General features: G+C 46.2%; 1 protein-coding gene across 5 annotated transcripts in view; it reads left to right on the top strand.

The window, feature by feature from the left end:
* Positions 1-15,500, top strand: part of LOC105476792 (serine carboxypeptidase 1) — a 29,677-nt gene extending 14,177 nt beyond the window's left edge. For 2 of the 5 annotated variants that reach the window (XM_071082898.1, XM_071082901.1), the window contains 7 exons: positions 3,344-3,381; positions 3,870-4,055; positions 5,316-5,409; positions 6,743-6,856; positions 9,401-9,538; positions 10,564-10,727; positions 14,908-15,500. In XM_071082898.1, coding sequence (XP_070938999.1) covers positions 3,344-3,381; positions 3,870-4,055; positions 5,316-5,409; positions 6,743-6,856; positions 9,401-9,538; positions 10,564-10,727; positions 14,908-14,970 — 797 coding nt within the window. In that variant the 3' untranslated portion in view covers positions 14,971-15,500. Of the gene's footprint in view, positions 1-3,343; positions 3,382-3,869; positions 4,056-4,752; positions 4,846-5,315; positions 5,410-6,742; positions 6,857-9,400; positions 9,539-10,563; positions 10,728-14,907 lie in introns of all 5 variants that reach the window. The other 3 variants (XM_011732983.3, XM_071082899.1, XM_071082900.1) reach the window with 3 other exon arrangements.
* The last annotated feature ends 1,018 nt before the right edge of the window (positions 15,501-16,518 follow it).

Below are 16,518 nucleotides of genomic sequence, written 5' to 3'. Positions count from 1 at the left end.
TAATTGAGCATCCGTGTTGCGAGCATAAATAAGAGTTGTTTATGTTGCAGACACCCAGGGTGTGGTTCCAGACATCTGAAACAATCATCCTGGTGGCATTCACTCTAACACAGGATTTCTCAGCACTATTGACATTGTGGGTCATATAGTTCTTTTTGTGGGAGGCTGTCCTGTGCATTGTAGGATACTACCAGCAGCATCCTTGGCCTCTACTCAAGAGATGCTAGTAGACCCACTCCAGTGTGACAACCAGAAATGTCTCCCTGGGGAACAAAACCATCCCTGATTGAGAACCATTGTTCTAACCTAACCAAACGTGATTTTCCCCAGGCAAAACCAAACTCCGGAGTTAGAAATCAGAAGAGAGGCTGCCTAGGGGCAAGGGCGGGAAATAAGCATGAAAGGGACATGAAGGAACTATATCTTGATTGCAGGGGGTGGTTACACGGGCATATGCATTCATCAAAACTCTTCCGAAGGTACACTTGTGATTTGTGATTATGGCTCAGTTTTTTAAAAATAATCATTTATAAAAGGTAATATTTCCCCCTAAAAGGTAGGGATTCGCTTGTTACAGAGCCATGTTCCCAGTAACCATTACAACTTGGAACGGTTATTTCTTGCCCTTATGTTTGCCATCTGCAGGGTAGGACTGAAGTAGCATAAAACTGAGTCAGCATGAAGACGAGGGCTGCTATTTGTTTATCTGTTTTTCCTTCCTGGGTGGATCTCATAGGACATCATAAAACTGCAAAAGCCTAGGTCAGCAGCATGAGAGTTTCTTGTCAGATACTGCTCTTTTGTTCAAGTTGATGACAAGACAAAGTCTCCATCGGGTCTTGGCAACCGAGAGGTGTGCTGTTTCATAACTGAGCATCCTCATTGGGAACACAGATGAGAGTTGTTTATGACTCAAAATTACGATGCTGGCCCTCTCACTTCCTCATGGGGTCTTCTCAGTTTCACGATAGCACTAAGTACTTTGCATGTGCTAACTTCATGTAATCCTTACAACAATTCCATGGGATGGATGCTATTGTTATCCTAATTTTGTAAATATGAAACTGAGACTCAAGAGAGGTTAAGCAACTTTCTTAGAGTCACCCAGCTGAATGGTAAAACTGGGATTCAAATCCAGGCAGCAGGTACTGGAATCCAAGCAACCTAACCACCTTGCTACACGGTCTCTCCAAGATCAGTAAGCTTTGCTTCCTGGCTTTGCAAGTGTTTTTCCTCCTGTTTGGAATCTACCTTTTCCTCCTTGCCGTGACCCACTTTACCTTATGAATCTGTTTGTCTGGATTGTAATCCATCCTTCCAGATCCACTTTAAGTATTGCCCCTCTATACCAGAAACATTGGTTTTTGAGGAAGAAGTATTGTTAATTTCCATGAACAATTGTTAATTGCTTGCTAAGTAGTAGATACTGTTCTAGGTGCTAGGCAAAGACACATAGATATGCTCCTGATCTTCAAGAAGGTCTTGATCTGCACTGTCACTAAGCCCGTGTGACCATGTCAGTATGGTAACCACTTGCCACATGTGACTAGATAAATTTAATTATAATTTTTAAATACAATTTCAGTTTTTCAGTGGCACTCTCCACACCCAAGTGCTCCATAGACACATGTGGCTATTGGCTAGCATTTTGGACTGCACGGATATGGAACACTTCCATTACTGCAGAAAGTTCTATTGAACAACGCAGGCCTACTTCAAAGGTTGGTAAACAAGGGCCCATGAGTCAAGTCTGCCCTGCCGCCTGCTCTGGTAAATACGTTTTTTTTTTGGTTTTTTGTTTGTTTGTTTGTTTGTTTGTTTTGAGACAGAGTTTTGCTCTTGTTGCCCAGGCTGGAGTGCAATGGTGCGATCTCGGCTCACTGCAACCTCCGCCTCCCAGGTTTAAGCGATTCTCCTGTCTCAGACTCCTGAGTAGCTGGGATTACAGGTTCCCGCCGCTACACCTGGCTAATGTTTTCGGTATTTTTAGTAGAGATGGGGTTTCACCATGTTGGCCAGGCTGGTCTCCAACTCCTGACCTCAGGTGATCTGCCCGCCTTGGCCTCCCGAAGTGCTGGGATCACAGGCGTGAGCCACCGCACCCGGCCGGTAAAAGTTCATTTACTGTCTGTGGCTGTTTGGAGACTGTAAGAACACAGTTGAGTAGTTGCAACCGAGATAGGCTGGCCTACAGGGCCAAAATTATTTACTATCTGCCCTTTTACAGAAAGGTTACCAATCTCTGGCCCAGATCAAACAGGAAGTGGGATGCATTGGAGAACTGCAACCAAACCTGTTTCAAGAAACTAAGGCACAAGTTTGAAGGTTAAGCCCAGGAGGTGATTAACAGCTAGGCCACGGAAGTCCTGGTGTGCCTGCATTTCTCACAGTGTACTCTAAAAGAATACCAGTCCAGGCCAGGCGTGGTGGTTCACACCTGTAATCCCAGCACTTTTGGGAGACCAAAGCGGGCGGATTGCTTGAACCCAAAAGTTCGGGACCAGACTGGGCAACATGGACTTAGTTCCTGCAGAACTAAGACTACTTGAAACCTACTTTGAGACACTTTGCCTTAAGGAGCCATTGAATACTTTTAAGCTAAGGAGAGACATACTCAAATGTGCTTTGTAAGTTGAGGTCCTTGATTCTTTGTTGGCGTGTCTTTCAATAGCACTTGTCTTACCTAGTGATATAGTATTTAATAGTTGTGAGCTTGTCTAAACCAAGGTCAACTACTGTTCTCTTTGAGGACAGGCATTATGTTACTCACAGTTATATCTTAAGCTTTTGCTGCCTCCAGACCCTTAGTAAATTCTCAATGTGTTTGTGGGATGGGAATGAGCCAATTGGCAATATAGCCACTTGCGTTGTTGCAAACTCATTAGTCATCTTCCTTATTTAGCTCCTTGGCAGAACCTAATATCTCCAAACTGGAAGAGCAAATAAGATGCAGAGCAGAAATGTGAGGGTGGAGAAATATTTTAAGCTGTCAAAAGGCCTAGAGGTCCACAGATAAGAGCCTCCACCTGCATACCTACAGCCTGCCTATGGGGATGCTGTCACCGGCAATGACTCACTTGCTGGGCCAGTATCAGGCCAAATTAATGTGCCATTATTCTTAAGAGTCAACAGACAGGCCCTCACACCCTCATCCCACCTTCCAGCCACTGTGTCATCAGCCCGCCTCCTGCATGGGTGCAGGTGATTTGAGGAGCCTTCCAATCCAAAGCTACCAGGTTTCTTGCTTCTGTCTCTTTCTTCTTTGGAGAGAAGACAGTTAGGTTTGTCTTTGGAAAGACAGAGGTATGACATACTTGATTTGTACATATGTGGTTTCCTTTAGATTCGGTGCTCTCCTGGGGACCTTACCTGTACAGCATGGTAAGTAGATATACATCTGCGCCCTGCGGGTAAACAACCCAGCCGATCTCTTCCGGCTGTGACCCCAGGAAAAGAGATGCTGGATGAGTTTGCCTGTGTGGATGACACTGCTCTTTAGGGACTACTCATCCATATAGAGTTGGAGACCCAAAGCAAGAGCTTGCCTCAGGGACAAATTGAAAGAAAATCAGCACACATCACTTTTTTCCAGATACAAGAAACACATTTTTCCAAGTCCCTAAATTGTTATTACAAAAATTTTCAAATATGCAGAAACGTTGACAGATCACTGTGAATACCTTCTTAGGTTCAGTTGACAGTTTGCCGTATTTCCTCCAATAAACATGTGGCTTGTAACAATATACTTTGATATGTGAGCTTCTGTTCTCCTTCCTTCCCCTCTTTCTCCTACCCCTACCTAACTGCAGCAGCACCAGATTGATGTTCCCAAGTAAAGCGGGTCTTTTTGCTCTTGGTTTGCATTCCAGTCTCTTCTCGAAGACAAAGGTCTGGCAGAAGTGTCCGAGGTTGCAGAGCAAGTCCTGAGTGCCGTAAATAAGGGGCTCTACAGAGAGGCCACAGAGCTGTGGGGGAAAGCAGAAATGATCATTGAACGGGTAAAAAGGGGACAAACTCAGAGGCCAGCGTGCTTGGCTTTTTCTGGTGGGTACAGGGTACGTTGTTGGTATTGTCAAACTTGGGGTCTATCCTGAGCCTCCCCACGTATCTGCAAATGATTGCATGCTAGATAATACATCTCTTGGGTCTGAGCAGTGATGTAGTGGCTTCTTACAGAGTCAGAAAGCCACCCAGGCCTGCAAGACTTGCTTGTCCTTGACTAAATGTATGGATTCTATTTAAAAAAAAAAAAAAAGACTATCTTGCAGAGGTAAGTGTGTGGAGACAACAGATTCCCTTATTAGGACCCTTGCCAACCAACATTCTGACTCCAGAGAACCAGAAGGAAAGAACGCGCTGGCTAAGGACTGGGAGTGTAGGCCCCTCTGCAGCTCTGTTCTCCTTATAAATTAACACCTAGGCCCTTGGTTTTTTTTCCCTGCGGGGCCTGATCACTGCTCATATGAGATGCTTACCACTCCAGGGAGAGTAGGCTGACACAGCTGGTTTCTGAAACTTCAGAGCTGCATTTCTTTCTTTCTTTCTTTTATTTTTTATTTTTTCCTTTTTTTATTTATTTATTTTTTTGAGACAGTCTTGCTCTGTCACCCAGGCTGGAGTGCAATGGCGCAGTCTCGCCTCACTGCAACCTCTGCCTCCTGGGCTCAAGTGATTCTCCTGCCTCAGCCTTCCGAGTTGCTGAGATAACAGGCATGCGCCACTGCACCCAGCTAATTTTTGTATTTTTAATAGAGACAGGGTTTCACCATGTTGCCCAGGCTGGTCTTGAACTCCGGACCTCAGGTGATCCACCCACCTCAGCCTCCCAAAGTGCTGGGATTACAGGTGAGAGCCACTCCACCTGGCCTCTTTCTTTCCTTCTTTTTTTTTTTTGAGACCAAGTCTGGCTCTGTCAACTACACTGTAGTGCAGTGGCCTGATCTCGGCTCACTGCAACCTCTGCCTCCTGGGTTCAAGTGATTCTCATGCCTCAGCCTGCAGAGTAGTTGGGACTACAGTTGAGCACCACCACGCCCGGCTGATTTTTGTGTTTTCAGTAGAGAGGGGTTTCACCATGTTGACCAGGCTGGTCTCGAACTCCTGGGCTCAAGTGATCCACCCACCTCAGCCTCCGAAGTGCTGGGATTACAGGTGTGAGCCACCAGGCACAGCCAAAGCTGTATTTCTTTCTGATCCAAGCAAATTTACAAAATTAAAGCTGTCCTTGGATAAGATAAAGAGCCATGTGCCTTTCTGTTTGGCAGCTTTGATGATAGGAAAACAAAACAAACAGCCAAATAAACTTTATATTTCAGAACACAGACGGGGTGAACTTCTATAACATCTTAACTAAAAGCACTCCCACGTCTACAGTGGAGTCGAGTCTAGAATTCACACAGAGCCACCTAGGTGAGTGAACCTTGAAGTTATTAGTCCCTGCCTCAGCCTCCATGCAAAAAGAAACCTGTTTATAAAAAAAACTTTATTAGCGTATAATTTGCATGCCATGAAATTAACTCATTGTAAGTGGTTTTCAGTATATTCCCAGAGTTGTGCAGTCATTGCTACAATCCAGTTTTGGAGCATTTCCGTCACCCCAAAGAGATCCCACGTGTCTGCTTGCAGACAGTTCTCATTCCCACTCCCAGCCCCAGGCCACCACTCATCTGCCTTCTGTCTCTCTAGATTTGTCTCTTCTGAACATTTTATATGAATACAATCACACAATAGTCTTTTGCACTGGCTTCTGTCACATAACATGATGTTTTTAAAGTTTAGAAACCAGCTTCCATACACCAAATTACAACATCAATTCAAGGCTGAATTTAGTTGTCTTTCAGCCAACCAAGAAGCGTATAAAGGCTGCAGGATACCCTAGGTTCCACTTCCTAGGTGATTCCCTTTGGTCATTCTGGAGAATCCCAACGGCCCCCAGGTCTATAGAGTGTACAGTCAATACTATTGGGTTGGTGCAAAAGTAACCGCGGTTTTTGACAGGTTTCAAAAACAATTAACTCACAACCAGTGAAGCGTTATTTCCCTTCCCACCCAGCTCCCTACCAACCCCTTATTTTGAACCAATTTTGACAAATCTATTTTTTCCCTTTTTTTTTTCTTTTTTTTAAGAGTTGGGGTTTCACTCTGTTGCCCAGGCTGGAGTGCTATTGAAATTTAGAAATTTTGCCATTACTTTTAATGGCAAAAACTGCAGTTACTTTTGCACCAACCTAATACTAAAGCCTCTCCACTTTCAGTGTGTTTCTGACCTTCTTCCTCCCGCTGGGGGTGAATCAAGGTGACGCTTTCCCTCTTCCAGCTGAATCTGAAACTCCCTCTCGCTGTGCAGCATCCCCAGCGGCTTGGTAAAGATGTCCTCATGGCCAGGTGCAGTGGCTCACACCTGTAATCCCAGCACTTTGGGAGGCTGAGGCGGGCGGGCGGTTCATGAGGTCAGGAGATCGAGACCATCCTGGCCAACATGGCAAAACCCCGTCTCTACTAAAAATACAAAAATTAGCTGGGCATGGTGGCGTGTGCCTATAGTCCCAGCTACTCGGGAGGCTGAGGCGGGAGAATCGCTTGAACCCGGGAGGCGGAGGTTGCAGTGAGCCGAGATCGCGCCACTGCACTCCAGAGCGAGAGAGAGACAGAGCGAGACTCCGTCTCAAAAAAAAAAAAAAAACGACGTCCTCTTGTCCTTACTTCCAGTCCTTTGACTCACCGTCTACCAATTTGGTTTTAGTTCGTCTTTGTCAGCGCCACGTGAGACACCTACAACAAGACGCCCTAAGCCAGCTCATGAATGGCCCCATCAGAAAGAAGCTCAAAATTATTCCTGAGGATCAATCCTGGGGAGGTACTTATGCGACCTAATTAAGTGCCGTTTGTAGAGTTATGGGGAGAAAAGAGGTGCAAATTCAGAGACCTGAATTTGTAGGATGGGTTTTGTTGTTGGCGATGATAGGTTACAGGTAAACCATATTACTATCCACATTTTGTAGGTGAGCAAATAGATATAGAGACAGTAAATGACTTGTCAGGGCTGTGAGGGCTGGATGCAGTGGCTCACGCCTATAATCCCACCACTATGGAAGACTGAGTTGAGAGGATTGCTTGAGGCCACAGTTGAGCAACACAGTAAAACCCCCATCTCTACAAGAAAATAGAAAAATTAGCTGGGCGTGGTGGCTCACGCCTGTAATCCCAGCACTTTGGGAGGCTGAGGCGGGCGGATCACGAGGTCAGGAGATCGAGACCATCCTGGCTAACACAGGGAAACCCCGTCTCTACTAAAAATACAAAAAATTAGCCAGGCGTGGTGGCAGGCGCCTGTAGTCCCAGCTACTTGGGAGGCTAAGGCAGGAGAATGGCGTGAACCCGGGAGACAGAGCTTGCAGTGAGCCGAGATCACACCACTGCCCTCCAGCCTGGGCGACAGAGCGAGGCTCTGTCTCAAAAAAAAAAAAAAAAGAAAAAAGAAAAATTAGCTAGGCATGGTGGTATGTGGCATATAGTCCTAACTACTTGCTTGAACCCAGGAGTTTGAGGCTACAGTGAGCTATGATTGTGCCAGTGCACTCCAGCCTGGGCAACAGAGAAATCCTGTTTCTTAAAAAAGGGAAAAAAAAGATTTGTCAAAATTGGTTCAAAATGAGGGGTTGGCAGGGAGCTGAGTGGGGAGGGAAATAATGCGTAATTGGTTGTGAGTTAATAATTATTGAAGCCTGGTATGGGTACATCGGAGCGTTGTACACTACTCTTTTGTATCCATTTGAAATTTTTCATAATAAAAAAGCTACATCCAAGGCCACAGTTGGTTGCAGATGAGATTTCGTGCCAAAGGTCCTTGCAGGATGTCAGACAGCCCAAGTGACCAGCTCTCTCTTGCTGACCTCCCCAGGCATCCTGACACTAGATGTGGCCGGGCATTACTGCATTCTGGTCTCAAGGCTGTGGTGAGGAAATGATGAAATCCTTAAGAGACCAGAGCCAGGTAGAAATCTTGGATAAGTTCCTACTTTATTCCTGTAGGGAGGCCTTGAGCAAGCAGAGATCTCAGGTTTCTGAAGGGAAAACACTCCGAGCTAAAGAGGGTTTTGTTTCATGTGTGTTCAAGATACCCCAAGGATATGGGGTCAGTGGTCCTGTGGCTGCTGCTGGGAGCCTACGATTTGCGGCTGCTGGGAGCTTTCTCAGGGGACATGGGTCCTCCTCTCCCAACCTGCAGTCACCAGAGGGCTCATTCTATCCCTGGTTTTTTCATTACTCCTGACTGCTGAGAGAATGTTAGAAATGAAGAAAAATTAGCTCAAATAAAAAGAGCTGGGTGTGACTGGATGTGGTGGCTCACGCCTGTAATCCCAGCATTTTGGGAGGTCGGGTGGGTGGATCACCTGAGGTTGGGAGTTCGAAACCAGCCTGACCAACATGGAGAAACCCCGGCTCTACTAAAAATACAAAAGTAGCCGGGTGGGGTGGCAGACGCCTGTAACCTCTGAAAACTCTGTCTGAAAAACAAAAAAAGAGTTGGGTGTGGTGGTGTGCACCTGTAGTCTCAGCTACTTGGGAGGCTGAGGTGGGAGGATTGCTTAAACCTGGGAGGTAGAGGCTGCAGTGAGCTGAGATTGTGCCCCTGCACTCCAGCCTGGGTGACAAGGTGAGACTCTGTCTCAAATAAATAAATAAATAAATAAATAAATAAATAAATAAATAAAAATTAAATTAAAAAAAAAAGATTTCTTATCTCCTAGGACAATGAAGAAGAAAATGGTATGTTGCTTGTCAAATGCCTCCTTGGCAGTGAGTAGCGAATAATGGTGGCTGCCACTGTTATTGCTGTCATTCAGTGTTTTGATAATGCTGATGGGCAGGAGCCAGCGAGAGTGTGCTCACTAGCTCCTGTCTTGCCTGGGGCTTGTTATTCATTTGGCTTTCCTGAGGGCCAGCTCTGAATTGGTTTAGGTTTGATCTGGTTTATTATAAGGTAGGCCCACTTGTTCAGGACTTGAAACTTGGCCCTGGTGTTACTCAAAAAAACAGGAAAACTGACATTGGCCCAAAGCACAGTTTATTCCCTGAGTGTACCAGCCTAATGAGTATTTCCTGGGTCTCTCCCTCCCTGTTTCCTTGGACAGTAGCCTATTCCAGGTGTCAATTCCTCATTAAAGATGGCGCCTGCTATCATCTCAAGCTCTCAAGAGAATGGACCACATGAGCTATTTATGTGTGCCTTACACCTGACCAGTCGGCACAAATTTCTGGGTTGGTTCATCCCTGTTTGTGAAGCATCTGTGCATTCAGTCGTTGTTCGGTGCTGGAGCCCAAGATGCTCTGGGCTGAAAGGTATCTCCTGTTTTGGCAGATTCCAAGCTACTCCCTCTTTCTCCTTCCCCACGTGCAGGCCAGGCTACCAACGTCTTTGTGAACATGGAGGAGGACTTCATGAAGCCAGTCATTAGCATTGTGGACAAGTTGCTGAAGGCAGGGATCAACGTGACCGTGTATAATGGACAGCTTGATCTCATCGTAGATACCATGGGTAGGAATTGACTCTGAGGGGCACATAGAGGCAGTTTTATGGGTTCAACTGGAAGGGAACTGGCCTTGGACATGTCAGTCTTGGGGTGGATGATGTTGACATGCCAGGAGGAAGGCCATTTCCCATTATATTCACCTACCCCTGACCTTGATTATTCAGAGTGGGGAGCTGCATGTGGCTGTGACCCCTCAGAAGCCTGGGCCTATCCGGGTTTGGGGTTCCTTAGGTATGATTAAAGAAAAGAACAGCACCTGTCTCTACCACGAAACTTAGACATTTTCCTGGTTATCGGGCAAGTGCACTATTTAATTAAGGGAGAGCCTCATTTTTGTGCGACATCACAGTCGATGTTGACCACTGCAGAGTGAATTAAAACTAAACCCTAATGACTGTAACCCTGAAGACCCAGGGGAAATGGTCTTTGTGGAATCCCGACTGCTGCCCTATCACCTACCACCTATTTAATTTGCTCACTTCCAAATTAAATAGGGCCTGGTGGAGGCTCAGAGACAGGTTCCCTGACCTGGCAGGCTAATTGAGGCGCAAGGTCTGACGGGTGTGATGCGCCTTGTCAAACCAGAAGGATTGAATATTTTTGTGACTGGTAAGCAAGGGACACCAAGGACAATTTGGAAAGCTGCTGCATTGCTCCATGAACAGCCCAGGTGATCCTTATCACTATCTCATTCCTGACATTTCTCAGTCCTCCTCACGGGCCTATCTGCCTCCAGAGGTCCCCAGTTCCCTTCCTAAAGAGCAGATGGCAGGGAGAGATACAGAGGCAAAAGCAGTCAGGCTTTGCAGCTGTTAGGTTTCTCCCAGCAGCCTAGGTTTCACTGGGAGTCAGAAATGCAGGTGCTCAGGCCCTACCCTGATCTTCTGAATCCGAGTTTGCATTTTAACAAGATCCCGAGTGAGTTTCATGCATACTGCAGTTTGGGAAGCACCAACTTTTAGGACCTCGACTTTTTTCCTACTCTACCCAGCTGTTCATGCCAGGCCTTTCTCTTTGTCCTTCTCACCAGGTCAGGAGGCCTGGCTGCGGAAACTGAAGTGGCCAGAACTGCCTAAATTCAGTCAGCTGAAGTGGAAGGCCCTGCACAGTGACCCTAAATCTTTGGAAACGTCTGCTTTTGTTAAGTCCCACAAGAACCTGGCTTTCTACTGGATTCTGAAAGCTGGTCACATGGTAAGAGACAGCTTTTGTTCCAGACTTAAAAATCATCCTGAGAGGGAAGCCACAGGCAGTTCTATGTCTCTGTCCGCTGCCCAGGCGGGTCTTGTAAGAAGTACGAGGGCCCGAGGGCCAGGTGTGGTGGCTCACGCCTGTAATCTCAGCACTTTGGGAGACCAAGGCGGGTGGATTGCTGGAGCCCAGGAGTTTGAGACCAGCCTGGGCCACATGGAGAAACCTTGTCTCTACAAAAAATATGAAAATTAGACCAGGCACAGAGGCTCATGCCTGTAATCCCAGCACTTTGGGAGGCTGAGACGGGTGGATCGCTTGAGCTCCAGAGTTCAAGACCAGCCTTGGCAACATGGTGAAACCCTGTCTCTACAAAAATTTACCAGGTGTGGTAGCACACACCTGTAATCCCAGCTACTTGGGAGGCTGAAGCACGAGAATTGCTTGAACCCAGGAGGCGGAGGTTGCGGTGAGCCAAGATAGCACCACTGCACTCCAGCCTGGGCAACAGAGTGAGACTCTGTCTCAAAAAAGAACAAAAATTAGCCGGGTGCGGTGGCGCATGCCCATGGTCTCAGCTGCTCAGGAGGCTGAGTGAGGTGGGAGGATTGATTGAGCCTGAAAATTAGAAGCTATAGTGAGCCAAGATCGTGCCACTCCACTCCAGCCTGACAGAGCGAGACCCTGTCTCAAAAAAAAAAAAAAAGAAAGAAAGAAAGCAAAAGAAAAAGAAAGAAATACTTAGGGCTTGGGAGTGTTTTGAGTTTCCTAACAAAATTCCGCTATTAGCACTAGGCACTGCGAGCACAAGGATGAGTGGTGCCCAGTCCCTGTCCTCAAGGAGCTTGTGGTCTAGAGACAGACAGGCAAGGAGACTGTCAACAGCATGGGGTGAGCAATGCTAAGAGGGGGCTTGGCCCAGGGAAGGGTGCCCTGCCCAGGCTTGCAGATCTGGAAGATTGTGCCCCACGTGATGCGTAGGAGTGATTTAAGGAAAGAGGAGGAGGTGGGGAGCATGGAGAACAGCGAATACAAGGTCCAGAGGAGCCTCAGACGGCGAGGCCTTGGAATGGACACTGGAGGGAGGTGACTGCAGAGGGGAAGTTTTCATACCACACTAAGGAGTTAAAACACCAAGCAGGGGTTTTAAGTAAGGGAGTGGAATTAAGAGATTTGTCCAAGAAATACCATTCTAGCAGTAGAGGGCATGGGGCAAGCCTGGGGCCAAGGACCAGTCAATGAGGCTGTCAGGTAAATCCAGAAAGGAGGAAAGTGGATGGATTTGGTAAAGTGTAAAGAAGGGAAAATTGGCAGGACTTGGTAATCATTTGGGGTGGAAAAATACTGAAGGATGGCTTGCAGGTTTCTGCTCCAGCATCGTGGTTTGGGATGGAGGCAATTTGCACAAGCTAAGTTTGAATTGCCTATGGAACAGAAGGCAGAAGAAGAGCCTACAAATGAGACTGAGAAAGGAGCAGCCAGATAAGTGAGAAGGGAGACCAGGGATGCATGGCATCCCCAAAGCAGGGAGGGGTCCGTAGTGCCAAGTGAGAACTCAGGGGAAGGGTTGGAACGTGAGTGATGATGTGCTTACACCGATATCCTTGGCACCTGCGTTGGTGAGATGTTTTGGTGAGGTGGCAAACTCAGAAGCCAGAATGTAAAGACTGGAGAAAATGAATGAGTAGTGAGGAGAAGAGACAGCAGCTTCCTTTAAGAAGCCAGAGAAAGCAGCCCACTCTTAAAAGACACTTAATCTAGGCTGGGTGTGGTGGCTCACACCTGTAATCCCAGCATTTTGGGAGGTGAAGACAGATGGATCACCTGAGGTCAGGAGTTCGAGACCATCCTGGCTAACATGGCGAAACCTTATCTTTACTAAAAATACAAGAATTAGCTGGGCATGATGGTGGGCACCTGTAATCCCAGCTACTCAGGAGGCTGAGACAGGAGAATCGCTTGAACCTGGGAGGCGAAGGTTGCAGTGAGCCAAGATCGTGCCATTGCACTCCAGCTGGGGTGACAGAGCGAGACTCTGTCTCCAAAAGTAAATAAATAAATGAACAAACAAATAGACTTAATCTAAAGGGAGAACAAACAAGGCAGCAGGGCACAGAGGGAGAGGGCATTATTTATGGCTCTCAGGATTTGAGTACCTTCAATATTGACTTAAAAAAAATTAGGAAGTCTTAGAGCAAAGCAGTGTTACAGATTGAGTACCCCTTATCTGAGATGTTTGGAAACAGAAATGTTTCAGATTTTTAATTTTTTTGGATTTTGGAATATTTGCATATCCATAATGAGATATCTTGGGGATCAGACCCAAGTCTAGGCAATGGAATTCATTTATGTTTCATATACACCTTGTACACATAGACTGGAGGTACTTTTGTACAATGTTTTAAATATTTTTGTGCATGAAGCAACGTTTGTGTGCATTGAGTTATTAGAGAGCAAAGGGTGGCTATTTCAGCCACCCATGGCTCTTCAACCAATCTGTGGCTGTTGAGCATCATATCATTTCTGACTCCAAATGTATATGCTGCCAATAAGCAATCTTTTTCTTGCACATAGTCACACATAAGTACTTCACAGTAAGACATACAACATACCATTAATACAGTGGAAAAATTGTGTGTTCAGAGTAACTGAGCAGTACAGTAGCATCACCAGAATACCTGTGTCAGCTGCTAGACAACAGCAACAGCAAGCAACAGCAGCTTTCAGTCTCTACCTACAATGCTGTGTTTTGATTAAAAGGTTACTGTACTGTAACCCCCTTGGGGATGCAGAAATAAAGAGTGTTGTGCGCCTGCATTTTGAATGCAACCCCCCATGGGGCAGGTGTGAAATATTCCACTTGTGGCCTCATGGTGGCACTCAAAAAGGCTGGAATTGTGGAGCATTTTGGATTTTCCAGTGAGGGATGCTCAGCCTGCACTAGAGAGAAGTCCCTGGCGAGGCTGGTAGGAGGGCATGGAACAAGCCAACCACACTCTCATGTACTAGAGTTCAGGTCCATTTCCTCTTGGTGTGTCACATATAGAACAACGGACCAGTTGGGGACAGGCTTAAAATAGCCCTTGGAGACTGTTGTTAAGTCGTCCCCAAACCACTTCCCCTTTCATTAATTAAATGACATTTTAGGATGCCCTACCGTGCCTGTGCTTCCTGGGGACTCTTGGCAGAAGAGTCAAGGATGGGTGTGCCATAGAGAATCATGGGGCCAGGGAATTGCAGAACAGGGAGACCATATACTCCAACCCCCTCTGTGTAGGGGAGAAACTGAGGCCTCTGCCCTTCCCCCTTTTGATGCTGTGTGGGAAGGAAATTTTAAAGGACTTATTCTAAAAATCTGGGGGAAAACAAAAGAAAGTTGAATAACAATGTGAAAATCGGATCCCATCCAAAGGCCCCTGTTTGTTTTTATTATTTGTGGCTCTCTCCTGTGAGCTTCCTTCTCAGCCATTTGTCTGTTCTCAATCCGGGATCCCTTCTAGACAGACTCCTTTAAAATGTTTGGAATCTTCCTTCTTCCTTGAACAGGCTAGGTCTCAGTATCATGAGCATGACCCTTACCAAGAAATCAACAGGGCCGGGCGCGGTGGCTCAAGCCTGTAATCCCAGCACTTTGGGAGGCCGAGACGGACGGATCACGAGGTCAGGAGATCGAGGCCATCCTGGCTAACACGGTGAAACCCCGTCTCTACTAAAAAATACAAAAAACTAGCCGAGCGCGGTGGCGGGCGCCTGTAGTCCCAGCTACTCGGGAGGCTGAGGCAGGAGAATGGCGTGAACCCGGGAGGTGGAGCTTGCAGTGAGCTGAGATCCGGCCACTGCACTCCAGCCTGGGCGGCAGAGCGAGACTCCGTCTCAAAAAAAAAAAAAAAAAAAGAAAAAAGAAATCAACAGATCAGCCCCATATGGAGTAGAAGGTTCTTGCCTTAAACGCTGACTTCTCCAGGTCCCTGCCACCCAACCCAGTCAGGGCCCAGAAGAGCTTTCATCCAGTGCAGGAGTCATTTTCAGGAAGGACCCTCTCTCAGGGATGTGCCCAGGTGTCTGCACAGGTTGCTGTCATAGACCTGGCTCCCTTTTGGGAGCAAGGTTTCAGGATGTTGCCTCTGACCCCAGTCCTAGGAATAGCACCAGGAGCACTAACTCAGATGTTGGTTTTTTCTAGGTTCCTTCTGACCAAGGGGACATGGCTCTGAAGATGATGAGACTGGTGACTCAGCAAGAATAGGGTGAATGGGGCTGGAGATGAGCTGGTTTCTTTGGCCTTGGGGCACAGAGCTGAGCTGAGGCCGCTGAAGCTTTAGGAAGCGCCATTCTTCCCTGTATCTACCTGAGTGATCAAGAAGGTTCTGACCAGCTGCCGCCGAGGATAAAAATCATTGTCTCTGGAGGCAATTTGGAAATTATTTCTGCTGCTTAAAAAACCTAAGATTTTTTTAAAAAATGGATTTGTTTTCATCAAAATGAAGGATGATAATAGATTATTACTTTTTCTTATGACAGACGCAAATGATGTGATTTATAGAAAAACTGGGAAATACAGGTACACAAAGAATAAATCAACACCTGTATACCCCCTTCCCAGGGTTACCAATTTAGCATATGTCATTGCAGATTTTTTTTTTTTTTGCTATATATACATATATATTTTTTACCAAAATGAATCATTACTGTATGTTGTTTCACTATTTGTTTGACATATCAGTATATCCAAAACACCTTTTCATGTCAATAAATGTTCCTCTATAACATTTTTAATGGCTGTGGAGCATTCTACTTTATGGTTATACGCTAGTTTATTTACAAAATTCCCAATTGCTTCGGACAAGTATAATAATTTCTAGTTTGTTGCTATTATACACAGTGCTCTGTTGATTCACCCTGATAGTTAGATTTTTTGTACCTCCTTATTTTCTTAGAATAAATTCATAAAAGTGTAATTATTTAGTCCAAGGATTGCCACATTTCCTTAAAATCAAAATAATTAGCTCAGGACTTTTAACTTTTTATTCATAGCTCAAGATCCACATAAGGAGGTTCGACGCCATGGCTCACACCTATAAACTCAGCACTTTGGGAGGTCGAGGCAGGAGGATCACTTGAGCCCAGGAGTTGAAGAACAGCCTGGGCAACATAGGGAGACCCCATTTCTACAAAGAAAGTAAAAACATTAGCTGAGCATGGTGGCACACACCTGTAGTCCCAACTACTCGGGAGGCTGAGGCAGGAGGATCACTTGAGCCAGTGAGGTTAAGGTTGCAGTGAACCATGATCAAGCCACTCACTCCAGCCTGGGTGACACAGAGACCCCCATCTCAAAAAAAAAAAAAAAAAAATTCTGCGTAAGGGATCTAATAGCTTCTAGGACTGTCTGAAAAGAAATACCACCTCTTGTAGTTGCAGGGCTGATATTTTATTTATTTATTTATTCATTCATTCATTCATTCATTCATTTGAGACAGGGGCTCACTCTGTGACCCAGGCTAGAGTGCAGTGGCACAGTCATGGCTCAGGTGATCCTCCTGCCCCAGCCTCCTGAGTAGCTAGTACCATAGGCATGCACCACCGCGCCCAGCTAAGTTTTAGAATTTTTTTGTAGAGTTGGGGTCTCACTATGTTACCCAGGCTGGTCTCGAACTCCCAGGCTCTAGCAATCCGCGTGCCTTGGGGTCCCATAGTGCTGGGATTACAGGCTTGAGTCACCAAGCCTGGCCAAGGGTTGAAATTTAAAATAACAGCCGGGGCTCACACCTGTAATCCCAGCACTTTGGGAGGC

The sequence above is a fragment of the Macaca nemestrina genome, chromosome 17, assembly GCF_043159975.1.
Source record: "Macaca nemestrina isolate mMacNem1 chromosome 17, mMacNem.hap1, whole genome shotgun sequence".
Taxonomy (NCBI): Eukaryota; Metazoa; Chordata; class Mammalia; order Primates; family Cercopithecidae; genus Macaca; species Macaca nemestrina.
Note: the sequence above shows the minus strand (reverse complement) of the source record. Positions and strands in the feature narration are given on the sequence as shown.